Raw genomic sequence first — 20,978 nt, 5'->3', positions numbered from 1 at the left:
TACCATATGATGAGAGCATCTTTCCTCCTAATATCAGAAAGGCTTTTCCACATCAAGAAGCTTGTTGTTTTTTTCCTTAGACTTTATTGATCTGTGTAAACTCTCTGCAAAATCTTTACATGCAAAGTTATTTGCAAACATACATCTTTCCGTTGCATGCACTATCTATGTACAAATACAGAGATTAAAGAAGAAACATTCCACTGAACTGGCTGAAACAAGAAGAAGACAGGTGTGGGTGTAGCTCAGGAGAAAGCCTGCTTTTGTTTTCTGCTCGTTTTGCTTTTTGAAACAGCAAAATGCCAATCATCATTTGACGATCACTGTGGCTGAAATAGCACAAATGCGGGACTGGAGGGCGTCTGAATAACTGCCACGAGGGGGCAGAGTGGTTTTACAGAGAAAACAAGACGCTGGAAAGATTTTATGTACAGGACCTCTCGTTCAAAGTATAAGATTAATGTCATAGTCTGCTACCGATAGAGTTGGACATGGTCATATTATGGTGTGCTCAGCTGATTATTAGTCTATCCTGTGGATGCTAACAAACCAGTTTATTCAGATTACACCATAGTCGTTATAGTCATGCAGAATATGCCCTGTTGTATATAAAGTATTAACAGGAATGTTGTGGGGGAGAAGTGTAAACATTGATGGAATTACAATAGCATTGATTTCTTACAAAGTACATATATATATGTATCTGTATCTTGAACAACAAGACATTTCATGCATAGAATCTTTTTGTTTTCGTCTTTGTTATGACATTGGAATAACTTGCAGACAGCTGTATAAATTGAGGTCGATCCACTTTGTAAGGTGTGTTTTCCTTGGTTTTTTGTAATCATTGAACAAACGCACACTAAAGCCTTGAATGATTGGGGTGTGGCAGACCGAGGAGGGTGGGGGAGGCTGTTTTGTGCAAAGGGTACATCGGGGTAAAAGCGGGCCATGACTGCCCCAGGCACACAAGAGTCACAAGCACAGTGCATGCAGGTAAAGCTGCACATACTAATGACATAACCTGTCCAGCCTTCTCTGCTTGTTAAGCGGAGCAGCCAAATTTGTTAGGGAAAGCTGTAAGAAACCTGACTCTGTGCATTCCATGTAAACACTGCAGTAGAAAACCTCTGAGGTGTCAGGGTGAACCGCTAGCTTCAGAGGAGTAGAGGTAGCAGGATGAAGTTCTTTTTGTTTGTTTGTTTGTTTCCTGCCAGTTCTCACCGCGACAAAGAAATCAACTGGAAAGTAAACATCACGGTTCATTTTTCAGTTTCTCTAAACACATAGTTAATACTTTCCACAAACTCAGAGTTCACAGTTTAAATTACCATACAGAAAAAAACCTCCTGGTTTAAACTAAGTGCTCTAATTTTAAATCACAAATTAACAGCAACTGATTGAAGATTGATCTAGCTCATGGTCCACTGACTTATGAATCATCTGTTGTAATCAGATGTCTATACTAACCTGAGCAATGTATCGTTATGTAAACATTTCTTCATGGTAATATACAATATGCTGAGAAAGTTGAAGTATCTGAAGGTGCAGCTGCATGTAGTGTTGTGTGTGGCGTGACATGCTTATACAGGTCAAGTGTTACACTATAGCGTGATGTCATCACGTGAGAAAACAAAGATAATACCTTTACAGTCTAATAAATTTTAAGCGTGAGCTCCGTCGAGCCTTTTTTTAAGCTTGAGCAAAGGTTGTGACAGATGCCGTAGCATATTGCTTTTCTTGTTCTGTGCAAGTCAAACATCATTTTCCTTTGCGAAGAACGTGTCAAGTTCGGCACAACGTGTAACATCGCTGACAGGCGTGATGGCCTTGCTGATAGATGTCTCAGCTACATTAACAAAAATTTCTAATTCATTTGCGCCATGATTTGTACCAGAGGCAGATTAAGTATCAGTGTAGGCAGAGGAATCGTTTATAAGGAAACGGGACAGAACAGTATACTAACTCGGGGAAGAGGGCAAACGGGAGCAGTGAATACAGAAGATTAAGTAATAAACAAGAACATGGTTAAAAAAAAGTTGATCAGGAGATAAATGCAAGCCAGCTAGGAAGGATAGTATGAGCACATGCTGTATGGTGCGATGGGGCAAGTGGTTAATCACTAGCAACGTGATTCTCATTTAACAAGGTGTGCCAGCGCTCAATCTTCTTGTCTTTGTTCTTCAAACACTCATACCAGTGCTTCAGCCTCTCTCCCTTGGCAGTGATACCCAACTGACATCCACCTGTGAGAAGAGAAGTGGGAGGAGGTGTGAAAGGCAGGTGGAGAACCTGTGAGAATATCACGTTTATTGCATCAAAACAGATCAAATGTTTACCTATGTAGTCATTGGACTTCCCAATATCATAATCCCACACTGATATATCTAGCGTCTTCTTGGCCAGTTCACTGTGTTTGATGTCGAAACTGAATTCCTGAAGTTTGATAGGGACAATGAGACAGCCTTTAGCCTTTTTCATTTCTGATAGACCTGATATAAAAGATGGATGTAGCCTCCAGGTTTGCCAGTGCAAAAGAGCTTTGAGCCTGGAGTCTTTCTAATGGCCAGCAGGCTTTCCACAGTTAGAAGGTGGTGTAAAAAGAAGAAAAGCTGAGAAAATGACCCTACTTTGTACCTATTACCAACCTCAGGTAAATTATGATCGTAATTAGAGTACAATGATTAAATGAGGCATAAAGCAGGATATGATGGAGGACGTAGTAACTTTGAGATTGACATGTTGCTATAGTTCAAATGAGCATTGTCCTTGGTTTCTGAGCCAGATGTATGCCTGGTAGCATGTGATGCTCAGAAACAAACCTGGATTTAGTTCTATCCGACTTCACAAACCAACGAGTGAAGTCATAGTGTCTACATCAATCTTTTATATACAGTCTATGGTTGCTCAGAGTAAGACCACAGTAATGTGTTGGTAACTTGTGGAGGAGCTCATTTATATTAACTGCAGAGTTTCCCTTTGAGCTCTCTTACAAACCTCGTTAAACTCTGGGTTCAGAGTCCTCTTCTTGATTTGTGTTTTGCACTTTCCCTTCTTCCCCATGTCAGGCTTCAGACATCTGTAAATTGCACATGTGCAAAATTGAATCTAACGGCATGCATTAGCAGTGAAGTGTACTTATTGTTTGCTCTACCTACATTTTGACATATGGGTCCGAGTAACCATTCGCATCCATGGCCGCCAGATGGACGCAGCGCACAACGCCTATAATGAGGCGGTTCTGCTGGGTGCTGTACATCAGGGATATCAGAATCCGACCACGCTCTTCTACCTCTGTGCCGTCTTTCCCCGGCTATGACAGAGAGAGGAGGTAAATAGTTCAGTAGGATTCATGATAAAAATTTGCATAAACTTGTGGGGGAATCCATCATGTTTAGACATGTGTGGAAATAGCATTGCCTCATCCTCGTAGAGAGCGATCCCTCTGGCTGTGCCGGCTGTTGCGGTTTTCTTTGTCTGCGAGGGGGAGCGAGATTAGAGCAGGTCAAAAAGAGTCTGTGACAAATGGAACAAAGGCCTCTTTGACTATGTGTGAGTTTCACTCACAGGCACAACTCTCTCTAGACACACGTTGAAGTTTTTCTTCTGATTCATCTTCAGTTTCTTCAGTGCCACTCGGGTTTCCCCGATAAACTCATTATGCCCAAACTTGTCTTCGTCACAGACAGAGACCCTGAGAAAATTTTAAGTAACTCTTAATTATACAGACCGGTATGTCTTTAAATGCAAGGACAGATTCAGTTTGACATGTGACCACATGGCTGTTGATGCAAAGTAAAGCTTTAAGTGAAACAGTCTGAAATTTAGTGTTCACCTGAGGGTCTTACGCTGCATGTCCTCATCTGTCAGGCCATGGTAGGTGAGCGCCTCATTCCACACAGGGTTGCGGGTGTTTCTCAGTGTCTTTGTGCGCAGCTTGTTCGACTGTTGGATTCAAGGTGGATCAGGAAAGGAAATATAATTTTCTAGATACAGTTAAACCTCCAAGTCATACTTGTAAGACTAAACCACAAGATGTCAGGCTTGAGCTAGGAGAAAGGTTTCTCATCAAATCAAACGGCCTGAAATTGCCATCCTTCCTTTATTGCATAGCAGGAGATCTTTTAAAATAAGTGAAAGTTTAATGTAGGAAAGTACGCATTTTACCTTACTAGCCCCTGGCAGCAGATGAAGCTTGACATAAGGATCTGCCAGTCCATTTGAGTCCATGGGTTTCAGTCCCTGAGGAGAAACAGGGCAGGGTGTTCACCACATCACAAACGACAGACAGCAATTAAGCTATAGTGCCATTCAGGGCCTTTTTAACATGACCCACTTGATTGAAATTGCCTCTTTGTGTGGGAGAATGAGCTGAATAGTGGTACCTTTGCTTTGAGGATGGTACAGTGGAGGCTGTTGCTTTCCTGTTCATAGTGAAGACTGAACTCTAGAGAGCCCAGAGTGGCTGAAAGAGATCCCGGACCAATCATTACACGAAGGTACAGGGAGACAGCAAGTCTGCTCTTGAACAATTAAGAGTGTAAATATAGAAAGATTGTCTTGTAATTAAACAACGCTCATCTTGTAAATTAAAATGAGAATTGGAAACCAGCCCAGAATGGACTGAAGGGATGGACAAAAGGACTTGACCTTCATCATGAAACATTCTCAGGCTTCTATTTACCTTATGTAAACAGCAGGACAATCTTATTAAAAACAGGGAAATATAATATAAAAGAAATCAAGTCTCAAAGGATAAGGGAGGGAAAAAATAAAGACCAGCATGCTGCCCACTCAGACTTTCTTTACATGAGTTTTATTGCCAAGCATAAGCAAAAGCATATGAATGTCTGGATGTAATTTTCAGTCCTTAAATGGTGCTAGTATGGTATTTTAGTCTGGACCAAGGTCAATATTCCTATATGATCGTATCACTTTTATAGATGAAAATAAGCACTACTGGATTATAATTTATTAAAAGATTAAATATGCATATTATTTATACTGGTAACAAATCACTAAAAATCAAAACATGCAGATATTAAGTTAAGATATGCCGAAATTGCTGTTACTTGTTAAGTAAAGAAGTCGTATCCAACTGGGCTACATCACATCCCCATAGAGAACAGACACATAAAATCACTGCTATTTCTGACATGTTCCCTGCTTACACTGGGGACTAAATCCCACACAAGGGATCTATAACATGTTCCGCCTCCTGTATCTTAAATTTTTTTTTGCACAGCTTAATTGTCCTGGACCTCAATAAAATAAATTAAAACCCAATTCCCCTGAGACAGAATGAGGGCTGTTTGACGCCGGAGGCCAAAATCATGACTGGCGGGTTATCATCCTCATCATTAAAATGGGATACATGAAAACAGTGACTAGATGCATCGCTACTTATGTAGCTCTACATGTTTCTCTGCTTTACTTCCTCTGATAACGATTTTTTTATATTCTGGTCACATACGGTGTTTATTTGTCATTTTTAACTCAGCTCGACAGGCACTGCCAGAATGATATTTACCGTTTGCTTGGACTACTGGGCAATTTATTAAATGAAGTGCACATGAATTATTTTAGTAGGAGCGAACTAAATTGCAGAAATGAAGCCAAAGATGTGATTCAGTATGCCCGAGGGAAACAGATTTTGCCAAATTAAGGGAATCAACCCCCAATACTGTACGCCTTACAGAAATAAGTTCTTCCTGATTTAAAGAAAACCCCAAAACCAAACCCTTATCTTTTGTTATTTTCTTGAAATCAGTGGAGAGAAATCAAACTGTACAGAAAGGGAATTTAAAACAATACACATCAGTCATGTCACTCCATGAGAAGGGTGAGCAGATGGTGTACTCACTGGCTTCATCCGAGTCATAGTCATTGACTTCCTCCTCCTCGTCAGCTGGGGGAGGTTGCTGTCGGGCAGGAGGGGCACCGTAGGCAGTCGGCTGCCTCCTGTCCTCTCTCACTGCAGGAGGCGCTCTCTGCTCTGGAGGAACTGCACCAGAAGAGTAAGCACCTCCATCTCCGACCATTGAACCTACAACCACATTCAGTTGTCTCAGACAGCAAGAAATGACACAACTGAGGATTTCTCTCTCTCTCTAAACACAAAGAGCTGTTTCTCACCCTGCTGCGTCACGTTGGTGGATGCACAAGGCTGTGGTCTGGTGCTCTGGACAGGCACCATCTTCTTCATCACCACTGGGCTGCCCTGCCCGGCCTCTTCTGGGCCAGCCCCGCCTGAGGCCATGCGCATAACTGGTTTAGGGGCCACAGGTGGGTAACCAGGACGGCCCTGTGGCTCGGGCCCTAAAAATAAGCATGAATCACATTATTCAGAACTTGCGTACTGCGCATAGGGGAAAAGTGCATAATAAGACCACTTCAGGCTGCTACTGCAGTGGATTCTGTAATACTCCGCGGTCTCTCCAGATACTTTTGATGTTGTAGCTTTTTTGTAGCACAGGCATTGACCTACATACGCTACAACAAGCTGTGGCAGCCAGCAACCATACATGCAGCAGCTATGCAGACTGCTTCTCTTGTACGGGGAACTCACACTGCACAGGTAATCACGCTGAAAGTGTGAAATGATGCTGTGCGACCCATCATGCCAGCACCACCTGGAGGCTCATTCCACGCCACAGCATGGGACTTCCGACAGTTTAATTGAGCTCTTCATGCCCCCCTCCTCTGTGACAGTGGGCGGCACAGCCAAATTTGGGTAGGAGATAAAAGGTTTGATGGCAGGGAAAAGAGCAATGAGAGGTGGGACTGCATTATCAGAAAGGCTGATCTGAAGAGACTGAAGAGGTGGTGTTTGAAAAAGTCACACTGAAAATTAGAAATATTAATTTTCCAAAAAGTGCAACTTTTCACTTTCTGAGCGGAAGCTAGTTAGCCTGCTTTGGTAGCTTCACACCTGGCCACCATAAAATAGCCAGGGTGGTGACGAAGGGGAGGAAATGAACCACTAGCACATCATAAAAACAGAATACTTAACAGAACACTGTCAGATGCCAGGAAGCAAGAGGAAAGCGCATTCATATAGCAGATCTATCTTAAAAGGGTTATAGATATTGAACTTGCCTGAAACCTGTTGTTCAGAGGCAAGAGCCTCATTTTGATTCTGACCTAAGACATAACATAGACCAACTGTTATAGATAGATAGATAGATAGATAGATAGATAGATAGATAGATAGATAGATAGATAGATAGATAGATAGATAGATAGATAGATAGATAGATAGATAGATAGATAGATAGATAGATAGATAGATAGATAGATAGATAGATAGATAGATAGATAGATAGATAGATAGATAGATAGATAGATTAAAGTTGAAGCTAGCTGTGTCTACCTGGTGCTTGTTGTTGGGTTACTGTCTCCCTCGGCCCAGAGGCTTTTGGCCTCTGGGGCTCTGCTGCCTCCTGGGCACCTGTCTCTTTTGCTTTAGATAATGGCATCGGTGATGGCAGGAAATGCTTCGGGAAACCTTTGAAAAACCAGGCACCAGATCTCTTCCACACCTGAGAAAAGAGGAAAAGCATATGTTTTATCGTCTTTTTCAATGGATTATTGTTTTAATTGTAATTTTATCTCTCGTTTTAAAGCGCTCACCTCTCGCTGCTCTCTGCAGATCTTGCACAGCCACACAGCGCGTGGCCGACTGCCACACTGTGTGCCACACTTGGTACACATGTTCTACACAACAGATTAGAATAAAGATTACCAGTTGCTTGCCATTTTCAATGTTATTACAAATATACGGCTGACCTATTGGATTTTCTTAACCTTTAGCCTGAATCGTAGCAGAAGAGCTGACTTATTACCAACCTTTTTGCAGTCCTCGCACACCACTGAGCTGACCCCAGGTGAGCCCAGCTGCTCTCCACACAGCAAACAGCGGGACACTCCATCCCCACACACAGTCTTTTTCATGTCGTCCAGGCGGTTTATCAAACGCCTGCAGCAGCACAGAGTGAAATCTCACTTAAAATGTCAACAATTATTATCCCAAGTCAAAATATATGTGTGCAATCAGTCTCAGAAGAGAAACTACTGCAGGTCTTACCCAATTCTCTCCTGCTCCATGGCCTCCATTTTCTCAGCACGGGCGATCACGCTGTTTATAATCTCCTTCTCTTCATCGGTGAGGTCTGGACCGGGACCGGGGCCTGGCTGCATGGTCCAGTTGCCCCTGTAAGCCAAGCATACTCTGCAGTTGAAGGTGCACTATATGATTTAACTATACCAATCACACATTTACATGCAGGCATTGAGCAATGAATGAATGAGCATGCATTTACTGCATCAGCACATTGCTGCCTAATGCAATAAGATAGGAGTTTATCTACTTACTGTTCTTTATCACTATGTCACAAATCACATATCAGACAGATGCAGGTGAAAAGAGGAAGGCACAGTTAGGTGTTGATGTGGCCATATGAAAGGTTTACTAGAAGAAAAATTGTTCTGAGCATCAGGCTTACCTAGCGTGCATGTTCCTCTGCCTGTCATTGGACACCCAGCGATCTGAGCTGCTGCTCATCACTGTGTCTGTCATGCTGCTCTGTTGCAGTCTGTGGGATAGACAGAGAGACAGAAGGCATGGATAAATTCAGCATGAGGTAGTCAAACAAGCTTTAACTGATGTCATAAAAACTCTCTAGCTATATCTCAGAGCCACACTTTTACCTTTCCTGCACCCTTATCTCGTGCTTATGCAGCACCAACTTAATTGCCACCGGATTGCTCTCTCATCAAAAAAGTCATTTCCTACAAATGTGTGAGCCAGGACAGAGCCAACATCAAATTGAAAAGTCACCAGCTACACTTCCTTTTAATGTCACAGCGCAGGGTTAATTAAAATGTCCATCAGAAGCCAAAAAAAAAAGTAGAATCTACAAAAATCAAATATCATTCCCAGAAAAGTAACTTTTAGCTTCTTCATCCACTTTGCTTCCAATGAATTTGCATAAGCATGAGAAATACACCAACTTTCAAAGAGGCTTGCATTGCCAGATTTACCGCCTAATCAGTATCGTGTCCTCTTGCCAAGCCTGTTTCAATATATAGTTCCAGGAAAATATTCAAGCAGTGAATGGATGCAAGAAAACATTTCAGAAACACCACAAACTGATCTGTAAAATACACGACAGAGCTACAGCGACATAAGCGTTTCCTGTAGGGGGAGAGACGCTTACTGGGCATACAACAATGGGAACGACGCTCATGACAAAACGAGCCTTCTTGTTCATGATGGTGCAGAGTGAAATGATGCAATATGAAGTGAAGTGAGTGGTCTAGTTTGTTTGAATTTAGATGCGCCTTCACTGTCAGGCCTGTGGAGATAAAGTTGTGCAAATTGGGGGTGGCAAGGTCAGTTATTTGAGCAGCTGTTAGTGAAGCCATAAGAATCGCTTCCCGTTTGTGAATCTGCACAAATCAAAGAAACAGATGGTTACGTGCAGCAGGAGTCGCTCAATTATGCAATGACACCACAGCTATGACTAAGAGTCTTTTTACAGCATTTCTGATTGGTCATAGTGTGTTAACGCCTTTTTTTTTAAATGCCATCAAGTTATCAACTCGTTTGGCCCCAGGGATGTTGGTGAAGCTGGGTATGGAGGTGGGTGCTATGGGGGCAGGGGAGACTAATGTTTATAAGACTATTTATAAGACTTCACTTGGAACTTATTGACGCTCCATGAAGAATCTGAACTGGACTGTTTACAGACAAGGAGAGAGTCACTGTTGCCGAGGAGGATGCTAAGGATGGCTGTGTCATCAGAGTATTTAAAGTAAATGTCAGCTTTTGCGGTCACTGCAGTACATGATGCAAAATAAACCCCATAACAAAACAAAACAAAAAAAATAGACAGAGAACAGAGTGAGTACTAATAATGACAGTGAGAAAGAGTGAGTGGTTCATCCATCCATATGATACACTAGCAATGTAATTTAATCTCAGACTGACATGGTAAAGATAATACGACACCGTCGACAGAATTCACTGAGGCAATTGCCTACGAGTACGACTGCTTTCTGAGTGTGTGTGTATGTGTGTGTGTGTGTGTGTGTGTGTGTGTGTCTGTAGGCACTCCTGCGACTGACAGAGGGTTGTATCAATCCTCTGCCAGACAGTACATGGAGCGATTGGATCCACAGTGTATGTCATGAAGGAAAGTACCTGCATTCAGAGAAGACTGGCAGGTTCGAAACTGAAGCAACCACACAAACTAAGAACCTTTCTTGTGCTTTAGATACCAGGAATTGTTATGGTGATCTGCTCTCTTCCACTGTGTGTCTTTTGTCTTGTCTTGCTTCACCCCCAACTGGTCAAGCAGATGGCTACCCATTTCTGAGCCTGGTTCTGCCAGAGGTTTCTTCAGGTAAAAGGACGTTTTTCGTTTTGCTCATAGGGAGTCGTTTGATTATTGAGGGTTTTTTGCCTGTATTATTTTAGGGTTTTGTCTTTACAATGTAAAGCCTTGAAGCTTTTGGGCTATTTAAATACATTTTCATTTAATTTTTCAAAACTGAGGTGGTGTATAACATAAAACCACCTGGTGGAAATCTGGCAACTAATTAGGTAAAATAAGAAGCATTATTGTTTAAGAAAGAGCGAGCAGGTCAAATGTTTCAGAATGAAAGATGTGGAGACCATTTGTAGGGGCTACATCTGTGATGGGAAAGGGGCGAATCGGTGGGCACAGCATGGGTAATTAGCCCATCTGGGAGTAGTCAGAGAAAAGCTTGCTCATTTAAGCAAAAGAATACCAAACCAAAGTGTGCATGCTTTCTAACAACATGTCATCTTAATAAGAGTGTAAGTGCTACACTGGCCTGCCTGCAGTCCTGCCCATTGAAAACAGTTGGTGCTTTATGAGATGTAAAACTTTCAAGCACCTAAGATCTATATCAGGGAAGACCTGAAAAGTACTCTGCTCTTAAAATTACAACGATCATTCATCATGGTTCCCAAGTTGTTGAGTGTTTTAAAGCATGAGGTGATGCAAAACAGTGTTGATGTTGCCTCTCTTTTTTTGCAGTGTTTTGCTGGTATATCAAAATCAAAATGTCCATATATTATTACAAAAATCATCATTTTTGTCACTTTGAAGCTTTGGTATGTTGTCTTTTAACTATAAAAACTTAAATAAAGCCTATTAAATGATTTGTAAATTGTTGCATTCTGTTTTTATCTATACTTTATGCATCATTGCCGCTCTTTGGATTATGAGGTTTAATATGTTGGGGGCGGGATTTAGCCAAAAATGCACAATGTTAATGACAAAAAAGGAAAAGTGAGAAGTTACTGTGGTACTTGTCTTCAGCATTTCAAAGCAGGAAAATCCAGCATTGTAGAAACTTGGAGAGAGTAAAAGCAGTAGCAAAAGGGAGGGGTGCACCACTCATTCAGCTGCTCATATTATACTCCGTAACGTCGGGCTCCATACCTTTTGAGGTCTAATCTGTTGTACGTCTGCCTGCAGGATTCAAGAAATTCGCTGTGCTATCAATAGGCACTCTGGGTGTGGGCTTTTCCTTCTGATGCAGCGCCTGCATCTAGCCAACACTAGCAGCACAGTCCTCAGGGAGCCTGGTCTTTTTCCACTTTTTCAGCAGCAGACTGACAGATCAGACATAACTCTGACCACACCGTGTATTTTATGCACTGACACTCTGAAGTGCGGCCCTCCTTCACTTGCCAAAATAAATTACGGCACTTTTGTCGAACATTATTGTCCTGCAGAGGTGGATGGAGAGAGACAGATGGGAGGCTACGTTAAGACTTGGGCAAGGTAACGACTGACTCAGACTAGCCCGAGCTCCCTGCTCGGGATAGATATTAATGCATCACAGTAGTGGGTTCTTTGCTGAAGTGACAAACCAATTAATATTCAGGAGATAGTCTGAAGGATCACATACACATAAAGAGCTGTCACTATAGGATGTTATGCTTTAGCTTTTGGAAAGTAGTGCTGGTTTCATTGGTTGTAGTTTAAATTCTCTCAAAAGGTTTTAAATGTACTGTAACTTTGAAAATTGTATCCAAGACCAATTATAATGAACTGTCTTGCCCAAAATGTCATACTGGGCCTTGTTTCTGACATCATTTTAACCCTCAGACTCCATCCTCTATACTTCTCAGCTTAACTGGTAAAAATGACTCAGTCAGGTGGTGGATTCCTCTCTGAGGAGAAGCACATATTCTCTGTTATTTATTAATTTGTTGTTTATTCTTCTGCAAAAATGTTATGAAACCTTTACAATGGGAACTGTGCAAATGGCCACACCATACCGCCAGGAGTAGCTAGTAACAGATCATGTGTGAGATGACAGCAGGAAAGACCAGAGGGAGAGCATCGACTCAAGACTGATCACCATAAGTCATGGATGCAGCGGGATCTCTCTATAGAGAGAATTTCATATGGGGGTGGAGAGGACCGATTTAGAAACCTGTGTCTCCTCCTCAGGGCCTGAGAGACTAGTCAATACAAATCTGCATCTGTGCATCTTCAGGGGTCTACGTACACACAACTCCCTGAGCACAGCCTGGATGTTTTGCATCAGCTTTTAGCAAACACAGCTATCCATTCTTCAGTTCAAGAAAATCATCAGCAAGAGTAACCCATTTCGAGTCCAGTCAGGCACTTTCACAGATTAATGTTGTTGTATATCTTTCAATAGTAGGAGTATGACTCATTACTGCAGAATATATGACTGGAAAACCAACAGACTGGGAAAAAGCACCTTTTTACAGTAATGTCTTGAGTTTTCAGTACTTGCGGAAGGGAGAGCTGAGGAAAGCAGGCAGTGACAACAAGTCAGTGGGGCTTCTTTGGAATGATTCACCATGGGCTACTGTAAGTGGGATGTAAGGATAGAGCGAAGCTACCTCCTGTACTGAAATCTGCAAACAAAAGCAAGGATTTACTCAAATAATATACAAGCACTTTGTGCTCTAACAATACTGCAATTTTTAAATTGGCATTGATCATTATTTATGAAAGAAACATGAACGGTTCGCAAATCTATTTTGATGAAGCAGACAAACTAAATAATCAAAATTACTGCCAAATGCTAAACGTATTATCTTATTCCGAATTTGATAGAGGACAACTGTCTGCAGCGTAACCAAGGGCTTTATCAATCGCCTGACACCCCGCTACATGTCCTACTTATAAATGTATTAAATATAATGACACTGAAACACTACAAGGTACTACACTTGAATTCCAGGGCAACAATTCCCTCGCCATCCTCCACAAAGGATATTTGTAAAATGGGTTAATGAGAATCAGAGATCAATGCAGATTTACACAATTGGTTTCCCTTTGATTTATATTTCATGTGTTCAAAAACTTTTGAATGCATAATGGAGGTTCTATTAACAATCTAACATACTCAACACGCAAAACCATCAAACAAAGAAACAAAGATTATTGTGAAAGGTGAACGGCAACGTCATCGCTAAAAAACATGGTGCAATGCAAAATACAACAAATCACTTTCAAGTTTTATGATAAAATCATAAAGAAAAAAGAAGGACTTAAAGGAGGGTTTAAGAAGTGACGAAACATATTTTACTTCATCCTGATTTTTCCTCCTCTACCATCTGGTCTGGCAGTAAGTCAGATTGTGTTATGTATTATGAAAGAGAACACAAACAGGTCTTGGTTGGCCTAAAGTTTTAGCTCAAGTCCTGTGGTGATCTGGAACATCATGCCTTCTTTTTTAATTCACTTCCTCACACACTGACTTTTTTGCCAAATGCTAATTAAATACAGCAAAGTAAAACATTCTGGGCAGACGGAAGGCGCAAGCGAGCAGCATTGCCGGCATATGGATGAACTACTATCACATCCTGAGAATTAACCACTACTCGATGAATTTGAGTACGAGATTAGAATGATGGAGAAAACAATTTAATGTTGAAAACGATCTACTTTTGGAAAATGATGGATGGTCTGTAAAAACAAGCCTATATGTGAGCTGTCTATAGACCACTCAAGTTCTCTTCAAAACACGAACTACTCAACAGCATTTTGACTCACTTGTAAGCTACATGTGATCAGAAAAGTACAACCAGCTGCTCCTTCGCAGTCAGCGGTGACGTGTGAGGTAGAAACTGAAGGTCTTTTTTTATAGGCTGTAAAATGTTCTGTGTTATATTTTTGATTAGGCTATAAACACAAGATTGGAGTACACTGTGCAGTAAGGGTCATGAATGGTAATTGACTTGCCACCTTTAGCAGTAAAAAAAGAAAAAAAAACTGAAACAGGAACGCCTGCAACCACAAAGTAAAAAGGAAGAGTCAAATGTGCTCCAGTCATTCGCATCATAAAATCACATCTCTGCATGTTGTAGTTTGGAAGACAGGATAACCACTTTAGCCCATATTTGTTCTCAACAACTATTAAATGTGTGGGGATAAACAAAAGCTCCTGATGTCAACAGGATGAGTCCAGTAATTTGATAACCAACTCATTTTTATTATTATTATTATTATTATTATTATTATTATTATCTGCAGTTTAAGGAGCTGACTTATCACGGGAAATTTCCCAACATCTGTTCAATGGATTGCAAAGCTGACACATTATTTTGATTGCACGGTATTGCATGATTATATTGTGTAAGTGTATACTCTTTTACTTCAAAGCAAGCATCCCATTCATCTGTAATGTATATTTGGCAGTTCTTAACGCAATTAAAACATCTGATTTCTCAGATTTTATCAAAGGAAACATATCATGACTTGACATTAAATAAACAGCGATGCCAAATTTAAATAAATTAAATCTAAATCGCAGAATTTAATTTATGATCATTTGGATTTATAAACTAAGTAGCTTAACAGATCTTGATGTCAAATTCTCACAATGTCTCAGAGTGAGTGGGGAGAGGGTAGGAGCCACCAAAAGGTAGCCACCCACTCCCAGTAGCATGACAAAACTCCATCCATCCTCCATAGAGGACTGTGAGACGGCAGCATAGCAACACACTGAAAGTTGGACCTGGGCAACACTATAAAGCACTGCACCGTGAAATGTTCTGCTGCAAGAGGAACACATCACTCAGCATTTCTTAATTATTTACAGCTCCCACCCTCGTTGCCATTCACTCTGTGTAAACCCTCTCCTTAAGGCATTAGTGTACGCTTTATGCTCTGACCACTATCAAACAAGGATTTGGGGAGGAACAGATCACATCGGGTGGAACAGATTGAGAAACTCTGTTTAGGGCAACAGTGTGGATGTTAGTCTTTTAGGTCTGTCGCATTGACAAATTATCCATGCTTTCACTCAGACAATGGCGCTGACAGGGACCATCTGCAGAACCATCTGCGAGGACTCTTCACCTCTCAAATGTGAGAGCGTTGTACCATTTTAAATACACACAACTACATCCTCTCGGCAGGCATGGATCCAGGTCCCGCATCGTTGGAGAACAAACAGGAAAAACCATCCAGTGACCAAACAAGCTATCATGCTGATACCCTGCTATAATTGTTGGCTCCATCCAGTCAACCTAAATCTGGCTGGTGCAGATTTTTTTTTCTTTTATTCAGAAATCACAACAAGGCTGAATTTGCAGTCGACATCCAACAGATCCTAGCAATCCTCAGATTTAGCTGAAAACGCCATCTGACCAGCATATTGATTTACATATAATTCAGATTCAACTTTTAGACTCAAAGGGAGCTGAAGAGAAAGTCTGAAACCTTAACCATAAAAAAACAGAGAAAAAGAACAGTTGCTTAATCAACAACAAAACTCCACATGGCATAACATCTGCCATCAGTTAAAGTGCAATACTGCCACCCACTATGCTTAAGTGTCAACGTGATAGTTACTGGTGCTGCACTATTTTTTTGTGTGCATTATTAATATTCTTTAAATATTTCATATTTTAAATATCACAGTTATCACCAACTCTGTTACATCACAAGTCTCCTAATATAGCAGAGAATGCTTTTATCCGAGCCTCCTTTTAAAGCTAAGTCAGTCAACAGCTACAGGACGAGGGAACACTCGATTACCGGCACTCTAGCAAGAGCCTGCAGTGAGTTTCAGATTTGCTTGGCTGATGGTGATTCATCCTTGTATGCCCCAGAAGCAAGAGGTGGGACTGGCTGCTGATGCACCGGCTGATTACGTTCCCTCGGTTTCTTCAAATCTTATGTCAGAGGTAACAGATAGGGGTATTAAATGTCTGTTTGTAGTCTTATGAGACAAAACTACATGGTTCATAAGATGAAAGAAAACACGTCAGGTCTCTCTTAGTCTTACTGCCGTTACTCTCTCCCCTGTGAAGATGTGGTTCAGCTGTGGGATATCTGACTCTCCCTCTTGTCCCACTAGCAAACTAGCAGGTACAATGCCCCTGGGTGTTTTTAACAAATCTGTGTTGGCAAACTGTTCTGGCCTGGAAGCTGCATCACTAACAGCAAGCTTCTTTGCAACTTTTGAGAGAAAAACCTCTGTCGGGAGGCTTCCTGTAGGCGTTACTCTGAAGACCATCATTGCAGCTGCAACATATGTAAAGCGCTGATTAGAATGAGTGTAAAATAAGGGTCAGGGATTGGAAAGGGTAGTGGAAAGGTGGAAAAGGGGTTTTCGAGATAAACTAGTGTTAATTCTATTTTGGATGTTTAACTCCTCACTCTGCTGGGGGAACTTTGTTAAAAGGCCACATTCATTACTTCTGCTTTCTCCAATATGCCACACCATTTAGGCAGCTCGAATCACCACATTTGGATAAGTAAGTGAATCAATGCTTATCCACCGCTGATGAGAATAAGAAGATGAAGCCACTCCCCTCTGGAGCTTGGACACAAATGGCAGAATAAAATCTCCTCTAACAGAATTTAAACACAGAACACAAAATCTGCGTAGATTTACAGTAAAAACTGTGTGATTTAGGCCCGAAGCTGCATGCATAGATGGTGACGAGCACAAAAAAACATGGAGTCATGCACCTTTACCAACTGTGGCCATGGTAACAGCAAGATCAGAAGATGAGAATGAGAGTGATTAAACTCCATGTGTGTGTGTGTGTGTGTGTGTGTGTGTGTGTGTGTGTGTGTGTGTGTGTGTGTGTGTGTGTGTGTGTGTGTGTGTGTGTGTGCGCTAAATTTTCAGACCCATGCAGACCAGGTCATTGTTACAAATGTTGTAAAGTAACGTGGTTAAAGAAGAAGGGTATGGCTGCCTTGTATGCTTGTGTGTTAAATAATGCATGCAGCATGCAAAGCACTTCATTCCTCCATCTTTCACCCCCCCCCCCCCCCACCTTTTCTATAAATACCCATCATTCTTGCTCTTTTACTCTTGTTTTATGTGACCAGATGTGAAAACAACTGATCTCCTCCTATATCTTTTCTTAATTTCATTCCTTCTTTCGAAAACAACAATAGGCTAGCAGGCAGGGAGAAAAATACAAAGACAGGGGACATCAGGATGAAGGTGTCGTTCAATCACTACTGGGGCTGCTTATGTGCAAGGATGCAACTGCAGATATCGCTCAGACCATTCATTCAGTCTTTTCTCCCTTCCCCCATTTAATCCACATGCTTTCAGGTCTGTAGGAGGAGTTGGGAGATGGTGGAACTGGAAGGCAGAGCCCAGCTTCCTTTCTCTGTCCTCTTTCCATATTAATGTCAGAATAAGAATGAACTAGTCCAACCCATTACAGCGCGCGTGCGCGCGCACACACACGCACACACACACGCACGCACGCACACACACACACTGCTTGGACATTCCAGGTTTAATAATAATAAGAGCCCTAGGGTGCAGTAAAAGATAACATCACAATAAGTAGTCAACTGATTCACCTGCTCTGTGTCACAGCTGGAGTTGAGAAGCAGCCCTCCCCACATCAGTGATCAGCTTGATGTTTTTCCTCTATAGTCTGCAAGCCTCCAGCGTGCGCTCCTAAAAAACCCTGCAGCAACGCCCAGGGACTGCAACCACACAGTCTCCCACATGACTTACCAGGTCTGCTTTCTTACATCAGATCTACAACAACAAAGCACTTCATTTGCAGGAGGAGCCGGGCTCTAGTCTTGTTTTATTAAATCTTTTTTATAAAGGGAGATGGGGGGGCTGAACCTACTGAGGTACACCTAGAGTGTAGCCATTCATGAATAAACTTAGTCCATAATCATAACACCAAAGTAGGTAGTAGTAAATCAGTGCAACACCAGCTCTGCATGAATGACAGCAAAAAATAAAATAAAATAAATAAATAAAATTCTGCAGCAGGATCACGTCTTCAGAATGATGTACCCCCAAAAACACAAAGGATTCACTGAAATGTTCATTGTTATAATTGAAAGCTATAGGTTAATTATCAGCACGCATACTGAGTGCACTGCACACTCCCTCACAATCCTCCCCTTCATTCAAACGACTCAGTAAATAACAGGCTAATAAAAACCCATGATATGTGTTCCAGCAAATTAATAAAAACAGGCAATAAAACGAGCTCCCTAGTAAGCGATTTCTATTCCCCGTGTCTTCTGAATGAAATGCTGCATCCATTCAACTTGCACAGGCTAAAGAGAAATTACAATGGGCTGTCCAAACGCAATAATCTCACAGAAATGTTTCGGGTGAGGATGTAATGTTTGAAAATCCTTCGAAGGAGATCGCACAGCCTACCTGTGAATCCAGCCCTGCCTCTCTCAGGGAGCTGTCAGGGAATGATGCGGACTAAATTTCTGTGCAGCGCTCGGATCCGACCACGGAGTTAGTCATTGCGCATGGTGCTCGTCACAAAAGCCTGTGGTTTTATTTATTTATTTTGCCTGGAAGAGTAATCTGTTGCTGAAATGCACAGTGGATCACCCCAGTGCGTGGGAACTGGTCTTCTATCCTGTGCGGAGGATGGAAAGCCCTTGGTACCCTGGGCAGGAAACCCCTGGATGTGAAGTGATAACACTGATGCTCAAGTAGGCAGTCATCACCTGATCCAATTGTCTCCATAACACATTGTCTAAATTTGTCTCGTCATCCAGCAGTCTGTCTTTATGGCGCGTAAACGTGGATTATAGCTTTAAAGGTTGTTTTTTTAAGCCGTTTTTTATTTGAGTCACTTTTTAAAAATTATATTAAACAACCATGGGGTTTGTTTTTATTCTTCATATGTATGTGCCTACAAGAACCTTTGTTTTCTGTAAGATAAAATTAGCAGAAACTTTTATTTCCCCTGACGCATCTTCTTCTTTTTCTCCTTTTTAAAAGATAGTTTTAACTATGTAATTTTCAAGAAAAAAAACAGTAAAGTTCCAACATCAGTGACTCAATTACCGGAGTTTGCCGGCGATTGAATCCTACTGTGAAGATACTGCGCCATCTAATGGATCGAAAAATAATTGTGCGAGGAAAAGGATGAATGCATTTCTTTAGTTGAAGGTTTTGAATTAATCTAAAAGGATTCTTTTTTTTTTAATTATTCTAATAAGTTATTTGTAACGTGAATGAAATCAACAATCGTCACGGTCATAAATAACCGTTGGCACAGTGGTTATGGCCTGCACTTTATGGTTGTTACAGTGTAGAGTTGCCGCCAATGACTGTAGAAAACATGGACGACGCGACAGCGCCTCCTCCCATTGTGCAAAAATGAAGCCAAAATACCCCGCATATGGAGGCTGCCATCTTGCATTTTTGGAGCCAGAGTCTGCGCAGTAGTGACTTGAGGTGGAGCGACTGTGTCACGCTCCCGCCCACACACCCGCTGGACCTGACCTCAACCACGCCCCCCTACACTTTTTACGTAGCCGGTCTGCTCCAGTTTATTTGCTGATGGGTTTACTGCGACTGACTACTCGTTCGATTAAGGTAAATACAACCATGTCACTGTTATGAAAAAGACACACAGCTTAACATCTTATAGTTCTACAACATCTAAAATCACTCTGTTGTTAATTCGTTTGCTAGATTAGCCGCTAGCATACTCTAATACTCTGTATTATTGAAGGATTCAGCACTCCTTACGTTTTGTTATCCATTTTTAGAAAGCGATAAGATCAGCTATATACTCCACAGAGGCCCAGAGTTACTGTTAATATTAAAAATGTAATGCTGTCCTTTGTCTGTGAAGGTTCTCAGTCATCCAGGTCATCGTAGTCAAAGGAGCTTGCAAAGAAAAGCGTCTGGACTTCTTTAAGTTACTTGAAGACGTTTCACCTCTCATCCGAGAAGCTTCTTCAGTTCTAAGGTCAAATGGTGGAGAGTCCCAGATATAAACCTAGTGGGAGTTTCCCCCCACAGAGGGACAAAAGGATCCCCTGATGATCCTCTAATCGCCTGAGCCAAGGTGTGAAACTGGGTGTGGGTCCCAATCAGCCAGAGTTTCGGGTGAGTTCATTGTGAAACCTGGCCCCACCTTATCATGCGAATTCCTGAGATCAGATGGCCCAGGATGTGAGTGGGCGTTAAGGCGTCTGGGAAGGGATCTCAAAACTGGATTATAGATGGCAGAGAGTTGGTGTCGTAAACCACCGCCTCTGTTCAAAGAAGGTCGCTCACAGTGGACATAGATGGCTTCTTTCACTCCTCTTTCAAACCATCTGTCCTCTCTGTCCAAAATGTGAACATTGGCATCCTCGAAAGTGTCCTTTATCCTTAAGATGCAGATGGACTGCTGAGTCTTGTCCTGTGGAGGTGGCTCTTCTATGTTGTGCCATGCGCTTGGAGGACACTCTTTCGAGGATGCCAATGTTCACATTTTGGACAGAGAGGAGCCCCAGCTTGGACAGTCTCGGTCGTTGTGTCCTTGGGCAAAACCCTTCACCCATTGCCTACTGGTGGTGGTCAGAGGGCCCGGTGGCGCTAGTGTCCGGCAGCCTCGCCTTTGTCAGTGCGCCCCAGGGTGGCTGTGGCTACAATGTAGCTTGCCATCACCAGTGTGTGAATGGGTGGATGACTGGTTGTGTAAAGTGTTT

At 41.9% G+C, this 20,978-nt stretch overlaps 1 protein-coding gene across 5 annotated transcripts; it reads right to left on the bottom strand.

Moving 5' to 3' along the window:
- Positions 1–329: 329 nt before the first annotated feature.
- LOC146656854 (rabphilin-3A-like) lies at positions 330–18,962 on the bottom strand. 5 transcript variants are annotated; one of them, XM_085426857.1, is made up of 18 exons: positions 18,691–18,962; positions 8,505–8,594; positions 8,374–8,385; positions 8,087–8,212; positions 7,849–7,978; positions 7,633–7,716; positions 7,373–7,541; positions 6,136–6,318; positions 5,864–6,046; positions 4,386–4,465; positions 4,168–4,242; positions 3,836–3,945; positions 3,568–3,694; positions 3,421–3,477; positions 3,159–3,313; positions 2,998–3,079; positions 2,340–2,436; positions 330–2,246 (listed from the first exon to the last, which is right to left on the bottom strand). In XM_085426857.1, exons 2-18 carry the CDS (start codon positions 8,576–8,578, stop codon positions 2,116–2,118), a joined length of 1,875 nt encoding a protein of 624 aa, XP_085282983.1. In that variant the 5' UTR covers positions 8,579–8,594; positions 18,691–18,962; the 3' UTR covers positions 330–2,115. The 5 variants fall into 5 exon arrangements, with proteins under 5 accessions (XP_085282983.1, XP_085282984.1, XP_085282985.1 ...); XM_085426858.1 differs by lacking the exon at positions 18,691–18,962 and adding an exon at positions 17,862–17,952; XM_085426859.1 differs by lacking the exon at positions 8,374–8,385.
- Between the last annotated feature and the right edge of the window lie 2,016 nt (positions 18,963–20,978).

This window comes from Rhamphochromis longiceps, linkage group LG12, assembly GCF_057381845.1.
Source record: "Rhamphochromis longiceps isolate RC_006_pf linkage group LG12, R_longiceps_female_GT1.1, whole genome shotgun sequence".
NCBI classification, from domain to species: Eukaryota; Metazoa; Chordata; class Actinopteri; order Cichliformes; family Cichlidae; genus Rhamphochromis; species Rhamphochromis longiceps.
This window is presented reverse-complemented; position numbering and strand designations above follow the sequence as displayed.